The 21,268-nt window shown below is 51.7% G+C and overlaps 6 protein-coding genes across 6 annotated transcripts; 3 read left to right on the top strand and 3 right to left on the bottom strand.

The window, feature by feature from the left end:
- Window positions 1-1,157: 1,157 nt before the first annotated feature.
- K460DRAFT_403242 (DUF1688-domain-containing protein) lies at window positions 1,158-2,802 on the top strand (the record flags this gene model as incomplete). The annotated part of the gene is made up of 4 exons (XM_040936611.1): window positions 1,158-1,472; window positions 1,538-2,027; window positions 2,075-2,664; window positions 2,719-2,802. 4 exons carry the CDS (start codon window positions 1,158-1,160, stop codon window positions 2,800-2,802), a joined length of 1,479 nt encoding a protein of 492 aa, XP_040790487.1.
- Window positions 2,803-3,542: 740 nt separating this feature from the next.
- Window positions 3,543-4,712, top strand: K460DRAFT_403241 (uncharacterized protein; the record flags this gene model as incomplete). The annotated part of the gene is made up of 3 exons (XM_040936610.1): window positions 3,543-3,742; window positions 3,793-4,341; window positions 4,406-4,712. 3 exons carry the CDS (start codon window positions 3,543-3,545, stop codon window positions 4,710-4,712), a joined length of 1,056 nt encoding a protein of 351 aa, XP_040790486.1.
- A 2,899-nt stretch (window positions 4,713-7,611) lies between these two features.
- K460DRAFT_278672 (uncharacterized protein) lies at window positions 7,612-10,500 on the bottom strand (the record flags this gene model as incomplete). Its single annotated transcript, XM_040928275.1, has 3 exons — window positions 7,612-8,562; window positions 8,617-9,469; window positions 9,611-10,500. The coding sequence occupies 3 exons, from the start codon at window positions 10,498-10,500 to the stop codon at window positions 7,612-7,614; spliced, it is 2,694 nt and encodes an 897-aa protein (XP_040790485.1).
- Window positions 10,501-12,581: 2,081 nt separating this feature from the next.
- Window positions 12,582-13,860, top strand: K460DRAFT_65513 (uncharacterized protein). Its single transcript, XM_040938597.1, has 3 exons — window positions 12,582-13,040; window positions 13,100-13,595; window positions 13,650-13,860. The coding sequence occupies exons 1-2, from the start codon at window positions 12,685-12,687 to the stop codon at window positions 13,581-13,583; spliced, it is 840 nt and encodes a 279-aa protein (XP_040790484.1). The 5' UTR covers window positions 12,582-12,684; the 3' UTR covers window positions 13,584-13,595; window positions 13,650-13,860.
- Window positions 13,861-14,289: 429 nt separating this feature from the next.
- Window positions 14,290-14,882, bottom strand: K460DRAFT_403237 (ankyrin repeat-containing protein YAR1; the record flags this gene model as incomplete). Its single annotated transcript, XM_040936609.1, has 2 exons — window positions 14,290-14,630; window positions 14,687-14,882. 2 exons carry the CDS (start codon window positions 14,880-14,882, stop codon window positions 14,290-14,292), a joined length of 537 nt encoding a protein of 178 aa, XP_040790483.1.
- Window positions 14,883-18,910: 4,028 nt separating this feature from the next.
- Window positions 18,911-20,658, bottom strand: K460DRAFT_374881 (cytochrome P450; the record flags this gene model as incomplete). The annotated part of the gene is made up of 4 exons (XM_040934710.1): window positions 18,911-19,292; window positions 19,409-19,656; window positions 19,707-20,421; window positions 20,474-20,658. The coding sequence occupies 4 exons, from the start codon at window positions 20,656-20,658 to the stop codon at window positions 18,911-18,913; spliced, it is 1,530 nt and encodes a 509-aa protein (XP_040790482.1).
- Between the last annotated feature and the right edge of the window lie 610 nt (window positions 20,659-21,268).

Below are 21,268 nucleotides of genomic sequence, written 5' to 3'. Positions count from 1 at the left end.
AGGCGGGATTGCCCACCCGCACCCGCAACCCGCTGCCATGGATGGGTGTTTTGGCTTGGGTCCCGTGAAGCCCCGTGTAAGCGATACCTTGTTGTTTCGAGCTTTGCAATCCTTGGGTGATCTTATTAGCTGTGCTGCTGGTACTTAGTGGGCCTTTCTCTCTTTTGTAGCTAGCGAAGCCTCTGGCGACGACGACCATGACCAGACTGTTATATGGAGCACTAGATTGGCAAATAGAGTTGCCTTGTGCCATGTGCAAGCCGTCGCTAACCTGTCTGAGGCGTGGACCCGATAGTATCTATTGGGCGACTTTTGGGGCCTTACCGCAAGGAGGACGTGATGCGTTCCGCGAGCACGGTGGCAGACAGGCCTGAAAAGCCAAGCGTGAACCATGGGGACGATGTATGTACTACTCGTTGTGTTGTTGGAGGAGGGATGGTGGACCCGCAGAAAGGCGCTTCCCAGGTGGAGAAGGTATAGAAGACGGTACGATAAGAGCAGGCAATTGATGCAGCATGGCTGAAGCGAGAGTAACACGGCCTGCCTGGCACCATGCAGCTAAGGAGGAACATTTGAACGACGTTCGAGTGTGTTTCAACCGTCTTCTCCACCCAATACCAATATCAGCTAGTGCCTTTGTGCCGTGTGTGGTGCACCCAGGGGTCCATTCGCACGTACGGCTACGAACAGGTTGTACCTAATTACCATGCGACTGGGCAAGCGACGCGCATCCACGGACGCATGTGCTTTCTTCTAGTCGTCGCCAGACTTCTTCCAAAATATACGCCCTATTGCGAGACGACCAGCTAGACACACAAACTTTGACTTTCGCACCTCCACACCATCACACCTTCACCCCTTCACCCCTTCACCCCTTCACCCCTTCACACATCCGACCGCGCGCCCATTGCACGCGCTGCCGAGATCCCCTTGCTTACCACGTCCGATCCGAGCTGCTCGGGCCTTCTTTGTCCAAGGATTACCCGGCAACGGCTCCGCAAGCCAACGCGCGCTCAGACGGCCTGGCGACCGGGGCCTCGCTCTCTAGACTGTTGTGGATCGCCGTCCTTTGGGCATTTCGACCCCCAATTCTCGCAGCATAGCTCTCCAGAACTGCACCTTCACGCCAGATTCTCACCCCTCCAGCTGCCGTCGTCATGCGTCTCTTCGGTCGCAAAAGCTCAAAGCCCGCCATTTCGCCAAACGGTAGCCAGCCAAACAGCTCCAATGGCTCCCTGCGATCCCCTGGCCCCACTCCCAACGGCTCGAGGCCTACGAGCTTCCCAGACGTGCCTCTGCCAAAAGCCCCAGATCCAACCCTCGACCCCGCTGGCTACCTACGAAGCATCTATGCCGTCCGAGAGCGATCCAAGCTGGTCCTCGAAAAGGCCAAGAAAAACCAGCTCAAGCATTTCACAGTTGATATGAGCAAGTTTGGCGATGTAGCAAGCTTTGTGGTATCGATAATCAAGGTAAGACTTGTCGCAAACCCAGCAAACCTGCTTGCATTGCACACATGTCTAACCCGCTCTTGCAGCGAGACTATGCGCCCGACTACGCCTCAATCCCTCCCCATGGCCGGTGGCAGCATTTTGACGTGGGCGGCCGACCGCGAATTGACCAGCTCATGGCGTCGTGGCCGTCTACGGTTGACAACCAGGAGCGCACGCGCCGCCTCCTCGATCTTTTCTTAGTCTCTGTTCTTCTCGACGCAGGCGCGGGAACTAAATGGCAGTACAAGAGCAAAGAGTCGGGTAGGATTTACCGCCGCAGCGAGGGTCTTGCAGTGGCCAGTCTTGAGATGTTCAAGGCTGGTGTCTTCAGCAGCGACCCAAAAGAGCCTTGCCAGGTCGACAGTGTTGGGCTGATGAGATTGGACATCTCCATCATGGCACGCGGCTTGCAAGTAACTGAAAGCAACCCACTCGACGGCCTCGAGGGCCGCACCAATTTATTGCTCAGGCTTTCTGAGGCTTTGCAGAACCAGGAGGTTTTCGGGCTCGAGGCGCGCCCCGGCAACATGCTCGGTATGTAACATGACTGCACCGCCTGACGTTGACTGACAAATATATAGATTATCTACTATCGCACCCCACCACACAGGCCTCTTCAGTCCCTATCATTCCTTTGCCCACGCTTTGGAATACCCTCATGGAAAGCTTGACCCCCATCTGGCCCGCAACCCGCACCCAAATTGATGGTGTGTCCATGGGCGACGCATGGCCCTGCTCAGTCATGCCATCACACCCCACTCACCCCTGGGAAAATATTGTCCCATTCCACAAGCTTACGCAATGGCTCACTTACTCCCTCATGGTTCCTATGACCAAACTACTTCACGTTCACTTCGCTGGTGCCGAACTCTTAACTGGCCTCCCCGAGTACCGGAATGGTGGCCTTTTCATCGACACGGGCCTCCTGACCTTGAAGCCAGAAGACAATAAGCGAGGTCTCGCGCAATATCAGCACAACGCTCAGATGACAGGACAGCCCAGTATGGAAGTTGTGCCCATGTTCACAGCCGACGACGATGTAATTGTGGAGTGGCGCGCAGTTACCGTCGGCATGCTCGATGATCTCCTCGCCGAGGTAAACCACTTGTTGGGACTGAGCGGCGCCGACAAGCTGAACTTGGCTCAGATGCTGGAAGCCGGCAGCTGGAAGGTAAGCCGATGTCTATACACTAGCTACTCGACATACAGCTAACAAAACTTGCAGGGAGGTCGAGAAATCGCTGAAGTGTCGCGGCCCAATACCAAAGAGCCACCCATTATGATACTCTCGGATGGAACTGTTTTCTAAGATACCCTTGCCTTCATTAGTTCCGCATTGTTTTCGCTTCAGTTGATCATGGTCCACCGTGCAGCGGACGCATGTTTCCGATCTCGCAGGCGGCCCTCCGCACGTCAGCAACGACTGGTCTTCCTTTTACGGCCAAGTGGGAGGAATTTTACGACGTACGATCTTGACGGTCAGGTTTGGCGGCAGCTTCTTGTTCATATTGCCTAGCTTTTGCCTGCTTCGGCGGAGGAATCACCTATCTGTCTGACATGCATCTCGGAAATTACCTTTACTTCGTCCTGAGCGTCGATATGCCGTCTCTTTTGTTATTCACTTCTGTCTGCAAGAGGTTACAGGGCTGTTGGGACTTCGTATATCTATTGTATCAAAGATGAATCAAACAAAAAATCAAGCAACGCCGACCGAATCCTTGTGCGCTCGTCTCCACGTGCGCTCAGGGGTGCGGGAGCATTCCGTGCCCCACCGTGCCAAGCGAACGTGGAAGGAAGGTGCAGCTCGCGTCAAAGCTCCCGGCACCGAGCTCAGCGCTCAGAGCTCCGTCCTCTCAGCTGTTTACAGAGTACGTCATCGCAGCTTAAGACACTACACGAACGCCTCGCATTACAACTCTCATCTGATAGTATTTGCTTTAGTGCTCTACTCTTGCACACGCCCCCTTGCGTCGCGACGGCGCTCCGCTCCCCTGACTACTCTCCTCGACATCCTCACCGCCGCATCTCTCGCTCTGTATAGCCCCCACGATGAACTCGATCAAGCGCCAGAAGCAGCGCAAGGTGCTTCTGATGGGCAAGAGCGGTGCGGGCAAGTCCTCTATGAGAAGCATTGTCTTCAGCAATTATGTCGCCAAGGACGTGCGCAGGCTGGGTGCCACAATCGATGTCGAGCATAGTAACATCAAGTTCATGGGCAATCTGATGCTCAATCTCTGGGATTGCGGAGGGTATGCATGCTTGTACAAATATAGCACGACTCCAGGCTGACAAGAAACAGTCAGGACGGCTTCGTCGAGAATTACCTCAACCAGTCACGCAACCACGTCTTCGGCTCCGTCGCCGTGCTCATCTTCGTCTTCGACATCGAATCCCGCGAGTTCCAAGCAGACGTCATCTCCTATTCCAACATCATTCGTGCCCTCCAAGAATGTAGCCCCAGCGCCAAAGTCTTCTGCTTGATCCACAAAATGGACCTTGTGCAGGCCCGCCTGCGCCAGGCAATGTTCGATGAGCGCGCAGACTATATTCGCGAGGCGAGCGAAGGCTTCAGAACTACAGTCGAATTCTTTGCGACGAGCATCTGGGATCAGAGCTTGTACAAGGCCTGGACAAAGATCATCTACTACCTAATCCCGAATGCGGGCACCATTGAGACACTATTGGAGCAGCTCGCCGAGGTGATTGATGCTAGGGAGCTGATCCTGTACGAGCGGACAACCTGCTTGACGGTTGCGCATGTTACGAGGAAGACTGAGGAGCCCAATCCCTTTACAGATCGCTTCGAGCGCATCTCGAGTATTCTCAAGACGCATAAGCAGAGTATGGCGTACGTATACCCTCAAACCTCTTGATACTGTCTATCAACTACATGCTAACACCATTGTTCTTAGCAAACACACAAACATCCCCGCCGGTAGCGCAAACTTTGCCGAAATGCAAATCAAAACCGGGCGCTTCATGTTCTTCATTACCCGCCTGACCGAAAACACCAACCTCGCCGTCGCGATCCCGCCCTCGGAACAGGTCTTCAACGCCGCCCGCGTCAATATCTTCCAAGTGCGGCCAAAGTTTGCCGAACTCGATATCGCATCCAAGCCAAGACCACCCATTCAGCAAGCGTTTGCGGGCTCGGCAGATACTAGCGACAGCGGTGAGAAGGGCAAAGGGAAGGAACCGGCTCACCACGCTGGAATATAGGAACTTCCAGGTCGATCTAGCTATGATACCAAAGAGAAAATGCGCCGCCTAACCGAGAGTCTGGTGCCAGATGAACAAGACGAGTTGGCACCTTGTTATGGGGGTCTGCCTATGGAGAGAGTAAGGGATGCAGAAGTAGCAAAAGCAAGAGAATTCGTGCAACAAGAGTTCTGTCCCACCTCCCCCGACAACACCCAGAAATCGGGTCGTTCCCAAATCCTTTTAGGTGCCACGACATCGCAAGAGCATGCTCAGACTGGTGAAGCGGATATGAACGATCCGCCTTGGGATATAATGCTCCAGCAGGAGCCTGATCAACATCTCCGCGACCAAAGCCGCGTAACACAGGAATCATCGAGCGCCGAGGGCGATGCAGTCTCTGCTGGTCAGGCCTCTGGCAGCGCTGAGATGAGCGATAAGGCGAAGGGAAAGCGGAAAGTGCAAGATTTGGGCAGGTGGGAGAGGGGCGAGGAGGGATCCGCGTAGGAATTGAGTATCGATCAGAGGCGTATTCGATTAGCGTTCTGGAATATGGTGGCATGTGCATCATGGTATTGCTTCATTGATACTTGCCTACCTGCAATCGATTACCAGTGTTATTATGCTCATTCACAATTCACATACTCGCAATGCTAAGCTGAACCTCAGAAGACGAGTCTCTAATATAGGACCACGGGGCGCTTCGTGAACCCAAAGAGGATGTATAAGGGGTACACTATGAGAATCGTCTATTAACGACGTATTCCACCACACACCCGAGAGCAAATGCATATACTACCTTGACTCGATTCTCTCCTCATCCAAGCGCTTCACAAAGTACGCGACAGTTTATTTGCACTCTGTTTCCCGCGCGTCAGACCCTTGACTTAGCTGCAGGGTCGGTATTGAAGATCAGATACCTATCTTGTACCTTCTTGCTGATCCGGAATCATCGCACCGCTCATCGGTATCTCCCGACTCGGCGACCTTTCCCTCGCGCTTGGTACCCTTACTGCCGGATCGCGCCCAGGGATACTTGCGGCAGTGCGTACACTGACATCCAATCCTTGGTTTTACCCTTCGGCTTGTACATGTACAAGCCCGAATGCGGAGGGGGGGTAGGGGAAAAAACGAAAGAGGCGTTGCTGCAGAAAGGTGTGGTGTCTGTGCGACGTCTCGCGCATGGTGGTAAAAGCCTCCAGCTAACAGGGTTCTGCAGAAAGCGAAAAGGGGAGGGGAAGCATGGTGTATCCCTGAGTAGGGTTTCGATGTACATGTATCCTACTGTGGCGTTCTGAAAACACGAGCGTATACATACAGACGCTCCGCGGCGGCGGACTTGCTCGGGCAAGTCTTCCAGCGCGACACAGTAGTCTGGTTTGTATGTGAGTCGGGCAGATAGTAAACACGCTTCGGCATGCCGACTTTTGAAGAAACCCCACATACAAGCCGATGATCGTCGTTTAGTTGGCTATACAGCCGGGTGCCCGGGTAAACATTCCATTGCACATCTCTTTTGCTTTTGCTTTTTGCTATGGCGTGCATCTGCACCTGCGCCATGCGTCTTTTGCCAAGTCCAGCTCGGCAGCACAAAAGTTCGGTACACCATCCACATAGTGCCGTGCGAGACCGGACCCACAATGCGGCTTCAGCCATACGTACCGAGCCCTTTTTTGGCTTGTTGAGATCGGCAGATGAGGGAGGTAGGCCTGGTGGCTTTTTGCTTGCATGGGCTAGCTTCGGGTCCATCGCGATAATTGACTCTACCCTTGAGTTGTTGTTTCGTGCTGCTTTTGCGCAGGGCCGGCACAGGTGGCTAAGCATGGCGGCGACGCCGACGATAAAAAGCCCCATGGCTCAAGTTGTTGTTTTAGTTTGATGCTGACGTGTTGTTACTGATGTATTTTCTTTGTAGCATGATGGTGGGATTGGGAAGGGTGTCGGGATCCAGTGTTAGGGTCCGAGGTTGGGTACATGGGTACACGCTGTTGCTCGTCGGCGATAGCCGCAACGCATTATTGGCATAAGAGAGGTAGTTCTGGCCTTGTGGGTCAGGGCTTCTACTATTGATTGACATGGCTAATGAACTGCATGATAGTGACACCCGAGGTGTCATCGTAATTAGTGCAGGCACTTGCCTTTGCTTTGATACTGTACGACTTGTTGAACGTGGAGCAGGGTGTACCGCATGAAGACTCGGCCCTATGCCTATCCGCCAGCTTCTGCCCAATGGGACAACTTTAGAACTTTCCTAGGCTGCTTTTAGGGATTTTGAATGCCCTTGTTTGAACTCGTCAACATGGTTCTGAAATGCGAGATATAATCCCATAATTGTCGATGGTGGTATGATGTGGTAGCTACTCGCCCAGCTATCAGCGCAACCTCCTCGCCATATCCCAACCCAATTTTGTGTATATAGTACAGGTAACATACCAAGAAACTAAAACTAAGAAAAAATCGTAACACGGAAAGGGATAGCATGATCGTTCATTACCTTAAATTTCCCAGGGAAGTTTTGTTAGGTCCCAATCCCGATCCATAAAATAGTACAAATACAAAACCCTTATAGTATAGACCTCTTTCTATAGCTGACTTGCTAGAATGGCGGTTTCTTGACGCTCATAGGTCAGGCAGGCGACTGTTTGATGCAGCCGTCGCCTCAGGCATGTGCAATTGTATTGGCCACCCCTATTCTTATATTGCGGACCCCACGAGACTGTCAAAGGTAGACTTTGATGAGTCTTCTGCGACAGCACAAGTGGCCTTGTCGAAAATCGAACCATCCTCATTCGCGTAGTACAGTCCATTGTCACCAAGTCTATGGTTAGTATCTGACAGCTGTTGGGGTCTGAGATGTTCGAAAGTGTATAAATTCGAAGCATTAATGGTTGAAAAGCAGAAGAAGGCCCACTATCACCGATCAGTGACCTATAACCTGTCCGACAACATCAAATAGTAATTGGTCATCGGCCTTGTACACCACGTCGTCGTTACCGAAAGCTGTCTCGAGGCTTTCGTTCATCTTCCAGTAATGCCCGTAGCTACCATTTCTGACGCCCTGATCGTCTTGCACAGCGATGTCTGTGAGCTGCTTCAAGCGGTTCGATACTGCCTGTTGTTGCGCTTCTGCTGAAGCCCAAAAGCCTGACAGCTCTTCAATGCAGGATATCGTAGTGCCGATTGTCTCAATGAGGCCTGGCAGCGTGGAAAAGGTACCCGCAGAGGTGAGAACATCAACGGAGAGCATCAGTGCATAGCCTGGGAACGGTGTCGAAAACAGGAATTGTGATGTGGCATTGGGGGAAAGGCGCCGTTGGCGGTTGATTACAGCCAATGAATGCATCAATGACAAGAAGTTGGTTGCACTGCGGAACGCCAGTTCAATGTTGCGACGTATCCTTTCTATCGGCATCGCGCGTATGCGAATGTGTCGATTGAGTCGTATGACTGCGGCGTGATAAAGGGCATGTATGGACAAGAAGGTGCCTGTATATCCCTCGACAATGCTGTTCTCAAGGTTCTGTGGACTGTGTCGAAGGTTGGTCGGTAGCATGCCATGCCATGCCTCCATCTTTTCGTACGTTTTTGAGTAAAATGATTCGTAATGTCGCTCGTAAGCAGTGTCGAATCGGCGCACGGCTCGTCCGGTAAAAGTAACCACATCTCCCCAGAGTGCTGACATGATACACAAGTATGCCATATCTCCCAAAACCGGAGCAGTTAAGGAATGTCCTGTTAGAAGATCTTCGTCGAAGAAGGGTGTTTCGCAGGGTGTAGACGCCTCATATGTATTGTCTGGACAAGGAAGCCGAACGTAGGCATCCTCTATACTAATGACGAACAGGGTCCCACCAAAGAATGCGTTGTATCGCTGTGGTTGTATCATGTTAGTGGCAGTCGTTTCCTTCGCAACAATGTAACTTACATCCATCAAAAGGCCAGACCAGAAGGTGCGGCGGACACATTCTTCGTAAGTCCAGCGGTCAAACCCGTAGTCCAGGTCTAGGTTGCTATCTGCCAGCTCCTTGACGCCTTCCTCGGTATTCAATCTAAGTGCGCTAATTGCTCGTAGACCAGCCCCACAAAAGTCCCATGCCTCTTGCAATTTACCTCGCGCGAGGTAGTACAGGGCAAGCATCAAGCGACACTGGCACAGTTGCAGAGTAAATTTGCCAAATCGCCTCCCCGCTGCAAATGAGGCGACAGCGGCGAACCGCTTCCCCAATGCCCGTTTATCTGGATCTGAGGAGAATAACGATCCCATAGCCAGGACGGAATACAGAATCATTAAATGGTCCTGGCCCTTTTCGCGGTCGTTTTCCACCCAGGCGAGAAAGGGTCGGCGAGGAAACATTCCGTACGTGGCACGCCCGGCATGGAGAAAGTAGAGATCCAAAAGATGGATCGTGAGCCTTGGATCCGTTTCGTACGGATCCTGTTCCCATTGAACGGCGAGCTGGTCTTGGTATGTGCCGCGCCTGGGATCCTCCACGCCTTGGTCATTGGCGGAGCCGCTCCAATCTGAGTCGACAGAGTGCACCGACATGTCTCGTGATGTCGCAGCAGAATTGGGGTGGAAGTTCCGAGATCTGAAATGAGTCACAGGATTCCACGAGTCGACTTTTTTGGTGGATTCCCGCAGCTCTCCAGGAGCTTTGCTTCTGTCTGGGCCAGCAGCAGGACTGAGGACTTCGGTAGACGGGTTCTTAAACAATAGAGCGGAACTTGACGGCGACGTCTCGCCGGAGGCATTGCTCACGCCAGCTTGGTTGACACCACTACCACGAGTCAGTATTTGTCATTTGGTGATACAGTCCGCAAAGCTATTTAGTCAAAACCAAATAAGACACCCATAAGTCAATGCATATTTTCGGGAATCCCAATGAAGAGGATCAGGTGGCTCCACAGCAAGAACTTACCCTCTGCAGACCCTCTGCGACTTCGCGCACTGATGACACTTCGGATAACCAGGCTCACACTTTATCTTCTTCTCTCGACATGTCAGACAGGCCTGAGCAAGACGCTTGCGTGGTTTCCCTGCTTTCGTGATACCCCACGATGGGTTGACTGGTTCGCCATCTATGATGGCGCGGCAATATGTGCCGTCCTCGTAGACGTAGCATAGGCCTTCGCCAGGCATTTCACGCTGCCCAATGCATTGCGACGATCGTATTGGGGCGCGTGAGGTACCATCAATGCGTCGTCTAACGGGTCTGCCAGCGTCTCCGAGCTCATCGTGGACTGACTGATTCGCAAATGCTGTTGTTGGATCAGACACTGTCGACATCGGCCGAAAATTATTGCCCGCTGGATCATGATGCGACGGGTAGGCAAAGCTCTCGCGACGTTGAAGTCCCAATGGAGTGTTGCCGAACGTAGAGCCTGGGGTTGAGACCGTGGATTGGATGCCGGTGTTTGCAGTAGAGAGGGGTGGACGCTGAAGGTATGATGTTTGAGAAGCGATAGCATTATCCTCGGGGTATCGGTGAGAGTGACCATCGAAATCATGCCGTCTTTTCAACGTCGGGCTGGACGATCCGTAGAGGGCGCCATGGCCGAGAGAAATCTGGGGGCCATTTGAGCGTAATGATGGATCGGATAACTTCTTGTCGAGTAGTTCTGGTTCTAGAAGGGTGCGAAGGCTCGGTAGTTGTTGTGCATGATTCTGGTTTCCGATGGAATCCCTGGAGCGGACCTGTTGACTGGGGGTGACTATTTCCGGCCGAGAATGGAGGGCATGTGGTATTGAGTAAGAGTTGTAAGAGTGTGGAGGACCTGAATGTGAGGGTAGGCTGGGCGGGCGACTCATGGTGACGAGCATAGCAGCAGAGGGTGGTGGATTTTGCTGTTCAGCGCGTGAAGTAGGATAACTTCCACGGTACATCGATCGACCGACCACATGAAGGACTTAAGGTACCAGGAGATACGATCCGCCTAGGGTGATTTAGGAAGGAAGGTACCGCTCCCAGTCTTCACGCTGATGTAGGCACAGCATCAGCTCGTAGTCAAATTGTCGGGCACATGGAGGTACGTAAAGAAAGCGGGTAGTGCTAACGCACAAAGGTGCGTCTGGTCTGCAATGGAATCTTCGGTGCAAAGTATTGCAGACGGCAAGGTTCTAGGGAATAGGTCACAGAATCAACGGTCCGTGCAGGGCTGACGTCTGACGGCTGTCCACCGCACCTCCGGCTTTGATGAACTGTAGCCGAAGCGCATGTAAGAGCGTATGTAGGGGCAGCACACGGGAAAAAACTTACATAGGTGCAGGCACAGGGGTTGGAGGGTGCGGCGCAGACGGAACTTGGGCACAGACATTCGCTGCCAGGGCACGCAATAGGAACGGCGTCGACTAGATGCGGGTAGGGCGAAGGATAATAGCAATGAATATAATTCTACCGGGTAGGAAAGATGGAGGTGGAGGGACGGCAGCAGGACCCCATGTGCTGCTAGAGTGGATAGTGAGGAGGGTCTGGTAGGGCAATGCCTTGGGGAGGATAAGCCGCGGGCAGTCCACAGAAAGTAGGCCAGATTATGGTCCTAGTGGTATGCAGTGACGAATAGCCAAGGACATGGTCATGGAGCTTTTGCTGTCTGAGACCCGAGCGCTGGACAGTCCGGGGTGGTGGGCAAGCCAGCCGGGCAATATTAGCTGCAGATATCGAAGTAGCAGCAGAGCCAGAAACCTTCTGCACGCTGCGTAGCGTGTTTCTGCTGCGCGAGATGCAGACTGGTGCAGACTGATGCAGGACACTGCATTAGCAGTACAAGATACGGTAGTGGATGGCGTGTGGGCAGTATGAGCCCCCAGATCGCAGCCAACACGCCTGGCCAACCGTAGCTCATCCGCTGATGACGGGCGCAGATCATGCAGCGTGGGAAGCGGACGGAATGCAGCAAACACGTCCTTGCTATTTTGCCGCGAAACCACCTCCAGACCTGGCGTCAGGTTCTCGAGCCCCTAAAGCGCCTCCAACCAATGAGCTTCACATAGATTAGGTTTAAGGACTGGCTGCAACGCCATCGACCAGCGTAGACGATTGCTGCGAGAGCAAATCAGCAGTACCGAGGATAATGCGCAACAGAGGACCCGGCTGCCGGCCCTAGTTCGCCAGTGACAGCGACGTCGATTCAACAATGCGAGAAGCTGATGCCAGAATATTGACTTGACCAACGCAGATGAAGTGGAGTGGAGCCCAGTCCTTGTGCCGCGCGTGCTAAAGCGGCGTCGAATCCGATCGGAACGAGCTCACAGCAGCCGTTGAGCGATTTGAGCCATCGATACTCAGTGGGTCCCGGCTCCCCTAACGCCGCCATGGCCTTGCTTGCATGGAGCCCATCTTGGCCTGCGCCGAACTTTACCCCAGGCTTTTGCTGTTGGGGTCTCAGACATGCCGCTCCTGGCTTTATGCGAGCTGTTGGAGCATAGCACAGGCTTGCTGATTGACAACGTGCGTAATTAAACCCTTCATCGGGTCTGGCAGTGACTCTGGCCTCGAGATGGGTGTGCGGGAACAGAATCTGGGACCATTAATGAACCTGCGCAGGCGATGTGCTTGGGATGCACACAGTTGAAGCTGCTCGATTGTCCAACAGCAGCGGCTGCAAGCTGCCAACAAGCATCGTAGTGGATGTGCCCATGACACCGCCATTTCTGCTTGTTGCAAGAACCAGCCATGTTCAAGTGGACGACGATACGGACGGCAGATGACGCAGGGGGATGGGATGGATCAACGTTGTGAGCTGGAAGCGAGGCGGCTCACCGAGTCAGTGACGGTTCCAAGGTTGTGTGAAGAGGACGGGGTAAGGTCAGGTGACCGGGATCACGCCAAGCCGCGAACGCAGTTAGCGCCTAGCTCGCATCAACCTCTGCAATCAACCGTTGGCGTTTTACAACAACAACCCGTCGACACGCAAGCAGCAGCGTGCAGTCGTTCTTTTTAGCGCACCAGTGCTAATATCCAAAGTTACCAGATATCTTCTAGACTACGAGAGCATGACTGCCGACCGCGTCGACCAGGTCGCCCAGGCGCGCAAGCCCTCACCAACTACCGAGGACGGCGCCGCCCATGCGAACAGTCACGAGTCTAGCGCGTCGCCTGCGCGAGCAGCAGAAGCTGAGAACGACAAGAACGGAAGCGAGGTCCAAGCTGCTGAGCCGCCGCTGCCCGACGAGGAGGCACCTCCGCTACCGGATGAGGCACCTCCAGCTGCAGATGACGACGGTTGGGAGCCTAGATGGGACTACAACGCGAACGCATATTACTTCTACAACACCAGGACGGGGCAGTCGCAGTGGGAGAATCCACGCGTCCCTGAGGCCACTGCATATAGTTACGGATCGTATGACAGGTTTGCTAACTATCATCATCTTCTTGTTTCTTTCCTTGCCTAATACGTGATCACTACAGGACTACCACCAGTAGCGCTGCTACTCTGACGACAAGCTCAGGCGCGCCCGGCACCAGCTCTCCGCCCAGACGCAAGTGGGGAGGCTACAATCCAGCCATTCATGGAAGCTACGACCCAAACGCAGACTATGCACGCGAAGCAACAAAGGAAGAAGAGGAGGCTGAGCAAGCTGCGGCTGCCGCCGCCACTGGGGGCTTTCCCATTCCAAATGGCCAGGACTACACTGCGGCGGCGCACTTCAACCGATTCACGGGCAAATTCCAACAGGCTGACGCGGGCCCGGAGATGCACAATGACGAGAACAAGAGCAAACGCCAAATGACTGCCTTCTTCGATGTCGATGCTGCGGCCAACAGCCATGACGGTCGCAGTCTCAAAGCAGAGCGACGTAGCAAGACCTTGAGCAAGAAAGAACTCAAGGCCTTCAAGGACAAACGCCGCGACAAGAAGGAAGAGAAGCGTCGTGCCTGGCTACTGGATTGAACCCTCGCGGTGGTAAGGCCAAGGAAAGACAAGCGAAATCATCACACGTCCACTAATGCAAACCAGGGATTAGCAGCGTCTTTGGCGTGATGGATATACATCTGGCGTTTCAAGGTAGGATCTGACAATTGCCATGGTCTTTGGGTTTCATGAAGCAAACACCAACGGCATTGAGACATACGTGTTCTATGTTGCACATGTCTTCTCTTGCACCTTGCAATTTGAAGCAAATCCATGTTTGATAGTTAGCCCATCCGTCTTTTTTCAAGGACTAGTCAACTGGACACATGTGGCATTATTGGCAGGAGCAAGTCTCCGCCACTCTGAGCTCCTACTGGAAGCTAGGAATTGGAAACCAGGAATAAGTCCTATACTTCGAACTCTATAGGCAATACACATGATGGTAAACATCATGGCAATTCTTTCAGTCAAGCTCCACCTATCTGTGACAATGACGAGATCTATTCTTCGCTGAGCTCTTCTCACATCCATGACACCCTATGGCAGAAGCCCCTACCACGTGGTTATCCTCCCCGTCAGCCTGTTGTTATCGGGAGCAATTACGCCCCCTTGGCAGGACAAAAGGATGTCAGCAATATGGATATATTGTAGCCAACAGGGTTCGCGTGCTTCAGCCATCCTGCAGGGCGCCGTCTCTGGTCAGCATGCCTTCCACATCACACCCAGCTGCTGTGTTGCCCTGCGACTATGTCTTTATATCATCTCTGTCCTCCATAGCCTCATCAATATCCTCCCCGGGTGGGCTTTCACCTGTCTGGCCAATGCCCTTCTCTAGCTCCTCGACGGCTCCGAGTAGCCAATCCACGACTTCTTGCTTATCATTGAGCTCCGCCTCGAAGACTGCGTCGTGTCCAGCTTTGTTGAAAATCGTCACGTCCGCGCCGGACTGCATGAGTAGTTTTACGCTTTCGAGGTGGCCGTTTAGGGCAGCCCAGTGGAGTGGGGTGTTTCCAGAGTCGTTGATGGCGTTGATGAGCGCGGGTGTTGGCTTCTCGGTGCTCGTTGAGAATATTAACTTGATAACATCTACATGCCGGTCAACTCCATACTTTAGAACAATATATGAATCTTGGAGACTATACCATTGTGCCCGTTCGCAGCAGCATAATGCAGTGCACTATTCTTCGAGTAGGGATCCACGGCCGCAATCACCAATTCTGTCGTCGGCCGCTTCGTCTGTGCTGACAATTGCGAAAGGTATGATTCGAGCTCGGCGGCTTCGTTTGCTCGCGCCAGGTACAAGATTTCGTCTATCGCATCTTCATCTAGCCCTGCCATGTTTGTCGTTGGGGTCACAATCTGCGGGCTGTCCAAAGTTGAATGTCCGCGAATAATTTTTTGGCCCAGCTAGGAAGGCGGGGGCGGGGTCTTTGCTGCTAACCCATCACGGAATAGCACAAAAAGAGTCCAAGTACACCTCGTCCCATCACTTCCATCTACTGCATTCGTCACTATCAATCTACACTAATGTGGTGCAAATATCTCTCAGCTGCATGCTACGCTCAATACTGGCCTTTTACCTCGTTATCTCCTGTCCACGAGCGTCCTTCAGCATAAAGGCAATTTGAAACAGACCCTTGCTGCCGATCCTGCGCAATTGATCAAATAAATTAACAGCCAATCTACAGATGGAAGCGCTAGAAGGACAGCCCTGTATGACGTGCATACGTCTCCAGCTAACGTCGTCTAGGCCCCTTTTGGGACCTGGCGGTACCTGCTGTATCAAATTCTAACCTTTTCATTCGTTCGCTTTCTCGTTTCCGATTTCCACATCTTATGGGCAGTGAAATGGAGCCGTTGTTTTGGGGGCGGAAAATCTGTGTCAGCGGAAGCACGCAGCTTCAGGAGCTTTGTTACGCCTCGATTAAATGCTGCCGAGAGTTTCTAGGCAAGGTCATTCGCGAACGTCTGTGTCAGTTCCACGGAAAGACGTCGAGGGAACATAGTGTCAACCCCTCATCAGCTCAGCACTCAAATTGCAGCGCGGATGCATCCTACCTCAGCAAGGCCTAGCTTGAGAGGACAGATCACAGATTCTTCAGCACTGAGTGCTGCTTTCTAACTCACATGTCATTTCGAGTTGGTTCTTCTGTACTACCTCCCCTATGCGTTGTACATCGCAATACTTCGAACCCTATCGGGGCAGCGAGTAATGTCATCGGCCTCCGCTCAAAGTCCAGAGCACGGCAGTATTTCTATGTACGGCTAAACTGATAATCCGTACGCTCGTGCATGACGCCGAAATGCAGCCAACCCACTTGGTTTAACATTCTATTTCTTTCCCTCTTCGGGGACTCAAGGAAAGGTCACCAGTCTCGACAAGAGTACCTTCCAATTTGGACCATACTCACTCGCTTACCCTTAGACGAGGATAGATTGGCTTCCACCACTGTAGCCCACCAGCCTGGTTCATCCGCGACGATCCAAGATCTCATTGAATTTGAGCAAACAAATACTTCGTGGCGAAGGTCGAAGCGGGACCTTTGCGGCGAATTACAGTTCTTGGCTTCCTTCGCTTCCCCTTGCTAATGTCGGACTGATTGTTGAGGCTCGAGCACACGGATCAATACAGTATGCCACAACTACCTTATGTCGCTTGCTCAAATCGAAATGACTATAATTTGAGTACATCATGTCCAAAATGTCCAAGGGAATCAACATATACTTTATCACTGTTGTATGGCCATGGCGTTATGTCCGCTCGGCCCACGGCCGGACTCTTTTTTGACGTTCGATTCCGAATCTTAAGCCGGCTATTGTTTCATCTCAACGGTAATCCATCTGCAGGGTACGCCACAACTTCCTTCCCGCACTCATATCCGACCTGGCCCGCCTGGTAATTAACGGCTTTGCTGCACGCCGAAATGAGACGTCCGAGAGTAGTGATCGTCTAAATTATTCGATATAGCCGGATCCTAGAGAACAATACTTTTCCCATTAACTATCCTCTTACATCTGTTCAAGACACTTTCTACGATCCGACCTACTAGTACGGATTGTCCTGGAGCCCTGCGTTGCTGCTCGCTGCTGTTGCCTGTCGCAGACGTTTATCGGGGTTCACAAGGTTCGATAGCCTGTCACACCACGCCTTGATTAATGGGGTTAAAGTTCCGCAAAGCCACACAGTAACAGGGATCTGCGGCCTCTCTTGCACATGCGAGTAACGCCAGCAAGAAAATCTGTACCACCATAATATACGAGACATGTTGAATGTACAGCACGTGGCAGCCGTCGACCAAAGTTGTTCTCAACAACCACACCATCGATTTTCAACGCCGCTTTTTCGCATTATCTTTGCCGGGTACCCTGTTCAGCTGAAAAACGCACTAGTGAGCACTTGGCTTGAAATCAACGCCGCAAACTACCCCTAAAGAAGACAACGCCCGCAACACTTGTGCAAGGATTGAAGCGGCACTCAGAACCACCATCATGGGTCTCCCTCCTTATGAAAAGGATGGTGCCGTAGAGTGCCGAAAGTTTGTTTTGACATGCCTTTTCCTGCGTATTACGTGTTGATGCGGCACGGCATGTCACTCGACTTCGCTTCGGAGGCGAGTAATGGTACCTACTTCGGCTGGTGTGCCGTGCCGTGTGGCTGCATCGACACGGCACAACACTGTCACGAGAGCATTTTGGTGTTACTAGAAACGGTTGCTAGCTGAGTTTGAAGCATCTATTTGTGTAGTTCATTTCGCTTGTGATACGAATCTTGGCTCCTGGATCGTACGTCACGCCGCCACCCCTCATAACCGTCTCGGTCTAGAATGGCATTTAAGGTAATGGGCATTATGCACACGGTAATCTTGCTGTAGCGGCGTGGCGGCTAGGAAGTATCGATCCGTAGCTACGGCACGGCCCACGAGTCTCCTGAGTTCCAATCAGCAATTGCTTGAGATCCAAAGCACCGAGAACGTGATTTTTTACCTGTCCTTTTGATGCAACTAACAAGCTTGCTATAACATCTTTTTCAAAACGGCTGCGGGGTTGGACCATTTACTTCCGAAATCGGGGGTCCACCAAGACTTTTTACGTTTCGCTACTGTTCTCTTTGCTTCCTCGTCTCTATCCACTCACCAAGAAATTTACTTTCCCTTCGCTCTCCTGGATAGTATGTAGTCTTGCACAGTTCCGAGGATACACTCTCGAGCGCGTTTTAGCATCGACTCCCTGCCATCCGGATGGGCTCTGCTAAGAATCGATATCACCGTCTTCGCCAGTCGCAGGGCCCCCTACACCTTACTAGAGGCCCATCTGTTAAGACTCATTCGTCGTGACGATGAACTCTCTAGCAACGTGGCCATACCGCCATCGAATATGTATGCAAAATCTCTTCTTCTCTGTGTTCACGAATTTATAGCTCTTGCGGCGTTACAATTTAAACCACTAGGACTTAAATACGATTACTAAATCAATAGTACCCAATAGAGAACGAGGCCGTAGGCACAATAATAAACTCTTTCAGATACAGACATGCACAGATTAGAATCGCCTCAGAATCAACAAGATACCCGCCACTTTCCTTCTGCTAAGTTTGTGTAGTACGAGCATGATAGGGTGTCGCCTTAGAAAGACAACTGCGACACTCGTAAAGATGTGGACTTGGCTAGATATAAATCTCGGTTTTAGAACTAGACTACTTGAAATGCTTTGATGTATGTGTTGAGGGGTTTCAATTGTTGGCATATGAGATACAATACATCCTGTAAACTTTACTTCCTTGATATCATGTCAAGGTGCTGGGTATAGCACCTGAACTGGGGTTTATACTGATTTTCCTACTCTGTTGTATAACCCGATCTTATCAGCGTTGCCTTTACTTTCAAACAAAGAAGAAAAGGAATGAGATACAATACGTCACTGTGAGATACGCGCTTCAGTGGGCGATATCCATTTGTCTACTCTGAAGCTTATGTATCTTGCATCTGTTTCAGTTTTTACTAACACCGTGGCTATAGCATCTGGTATTGCGATGGTGATGCAAGCCATAAATTCGTTTATATGCTGCCGGAGACAATTTATAGGTACTATGTCTTTATAGATGATGAAGGCTGTGCAGCGACGATACTCTGGATACAGTAGGTCAAATCGCGAAGCCTTATGCCTCACTTAGTTACGTCACTTCATCTGTGGATAGTCTCACGTGCTTAGTATAGAGTTCTAGACGAACGAACGAATGCTCATGTTCAAGACTACGACTAAATACCCCTGATTGCTTCTGTGTTTACATACCTAGTCTTAGGACGAGTCGTAATATGTACCGAATCTGCTATGAACAGCGCTCTTGAGTGAGTTTTGTGCGCATCTTCTCAGCGCTCCAACACCCACTTCACATGTTCGTACCCGGTCCTTCTCTTCAGCTTCACCTTGACCTCCTTACATGGCTTTGTCACCGTAAGAGAGAAGTTTATATCATCTTTCGGCGTATCCCATGATATTTTCTCTTCCCCCAGCACTGGCTCCATGTCAAAGCCCATGGCTATCACGGCACATAAGCTGATAATCTCCATTTGCGCAAAATGTCGACCGGGGCAGAGACTTGCACCGCCGCCAAAGGCTCTGAAAGCGGCAGGGTGTACGGTGCTGGCTTTCCCTTCAGTGATTCTTCCGTCTGGGTTAGTTTTGGATCCAGTCGTGGAGTACAGGAACCGATAAGGGTTGACTAAAGGTAGCGACATGATTAGCACTTTACTAAATAGAGAATTTGGATACTATATCAAATACCCCGAAATAGTGTTTTCGGTATTACTCGCTATCCGTATGTTAGCAGAAACATTCGAATAGTATTTGTGGTAGGACTTTCGTACCAGGAAGAGGTATCAGGGCGCCAGGTGTTAGTATCCAAATGCATGATGCCGCCTTCAATCTGAACAAAACTGCCCTTACGTAGGAGGTAGGTGTCTGCGAGGATTGTGTCTTCGAGGACGACGCGAGCGGAGACCATTAGAGCGCTGAGACGCAGGGTTTCGCGAAATACTGAATTGAGTAGGGGGCATGCATCTCTCAGTTTCGGAAATAGAATGGTGTTAGATGCCGAGAGTGCGTTGGCTTGTATCTCGCTCGGATCTGTTTGAGCAGTCCAGGGTAGCTGAAAATGTTGTTCACGGCCCAAAAAGACGAGATGCCAGCATTGGCGCTGAAGCCGAAGGCGAAGCCCACTTCAAAACGTGCCTGTTCCGGGATCGAAATGCCTACCTCGTCGTGGAGACGGTTTCTGTTCTGCAGTAGCTTATCGGCTTGTGTGAAACGCCCATTTTCCATATATTCGATGAAACCCTTAATGCACGCTTCCATTCCATAGTAAGCTTTCCGCGCGGTAATTTTGGGCAGCACGTTGATCATGTACGGGATAGTACCTGCTTCCCAGTCCCAGAATGCGTCAATCAATTCAGGATGCAGAGCGAAGGGGTTTTCGGGGCCATAGAATGAGCGCATGGATGCAGCTGTCAGTTCTCTAGTGATGAAGTGGAATAGATTTGTTTCAAAGCCGTCTTCCACGTTATTGATAAACTCGCTGAAGTGGTTGAGTTGCGTTTGAGTGACATCCAGGAGCTTATTCATCGCGAGAGCTGGGTAGATTACGCTATGCAAGCGTTCGACGAGGCTTGTGCGCCCTTCTTCTTTTGCCTTGACATCAGTTATTATACGTGTCGATTCGGCGTTTGCGCCTAACAAACGCGGACTTGCTGCACCGATCAATGCATCGAAGTCCAGGGTTGAACATGCGCGTTGAACTGCCAGCGCCAGTTGAGGGGAGGTAACAACGTAGGTCCGGCCATTAAGTATTGGCAGCGTGAATATCGGACTTTTACATCTTTCGCTATGTGATCTAGTCAGCCCCGTAACTTGGAGAGCCCTATGCACAAGCCTACCTGATCTTTCTGAGGTACGCTGGGCCCTCTTGAAGCATCCCGATAAGGTGTCCAAAGAACGGTACTTTCGGGTGGATTACGGGAGGCTCTTGCGGATGCACTTTGACTCGCATCATGTTGGATGCGAGAATTGCAATCCCAATCGCTAGCCCAACAACAGCAATGACCGCCGTTGATATTGCCATGTTAATGATAAGGGAGAAAGCTGACTTGGAGCGCGATCTCAGAATAACGAAAGAAGTCAAGTTTGTAGTTTTCTTATAATCCGAATCTCAGGAGACACTATCTAGCGCAGCCGTACAAAAGATACTGCGAGTCGTGTTGGAGTAGACCTCTCGTACAAGTTTTGATATAACACGGGGACGGGGATTTGCTAACAGGACTGCAGTCCCGTTATATTGTGGTCCTCATATGCGGCGCCTCATCCTGGGGGCCTCAACCGGGGCGTCTTATATGGGACGTCTCATGCGGGGCGTCTCTTGCGGGGGGCCTCATCTAAGGGCGGCAAAGCAACGACTAGTCATGAACATAGTATTAATGTTTCTGTGCCGTATACAACCAGCTAATACACCAGCTGATAAGGCCAAGCAGAGGTTGCAAGTATGAGAACCGGTTACCTGGTTCACTACCTACCCAAGCATTTGTTGTGGATCCCCTAACTGGCCACGGCCAGGAATAATTGCTGTCAACCGGATTTTCTTGCTTATATCAGCGCATACAGCCAGTAGAAGTGCGAGTCGTAGCCACCCCCTCGTGGATCCCCACCAAAAACCTACCCACGTTGTATGTTCGCAT

Source organism: Cucurbitaria berberidis (assembly GCF_010015615.1).
Source record: "Cucurbitaria berberidis CBS 394.84 unplaced genomic scaffold K460scaffold_2, whole genome shotgun sequence".
NCBI classification, from domain to species: Eukaryota; Fungi; Ascomycota; class Dothideomycetes; order Pleosporales; family Cucurbitariaceae; genus Cucurbitaria; species Cucurbitaria berberidis.
Note: the sequence above shows the minus strand (reverse complement) of the source record. Positions and strands in the feature narration are given on the sequence as shown.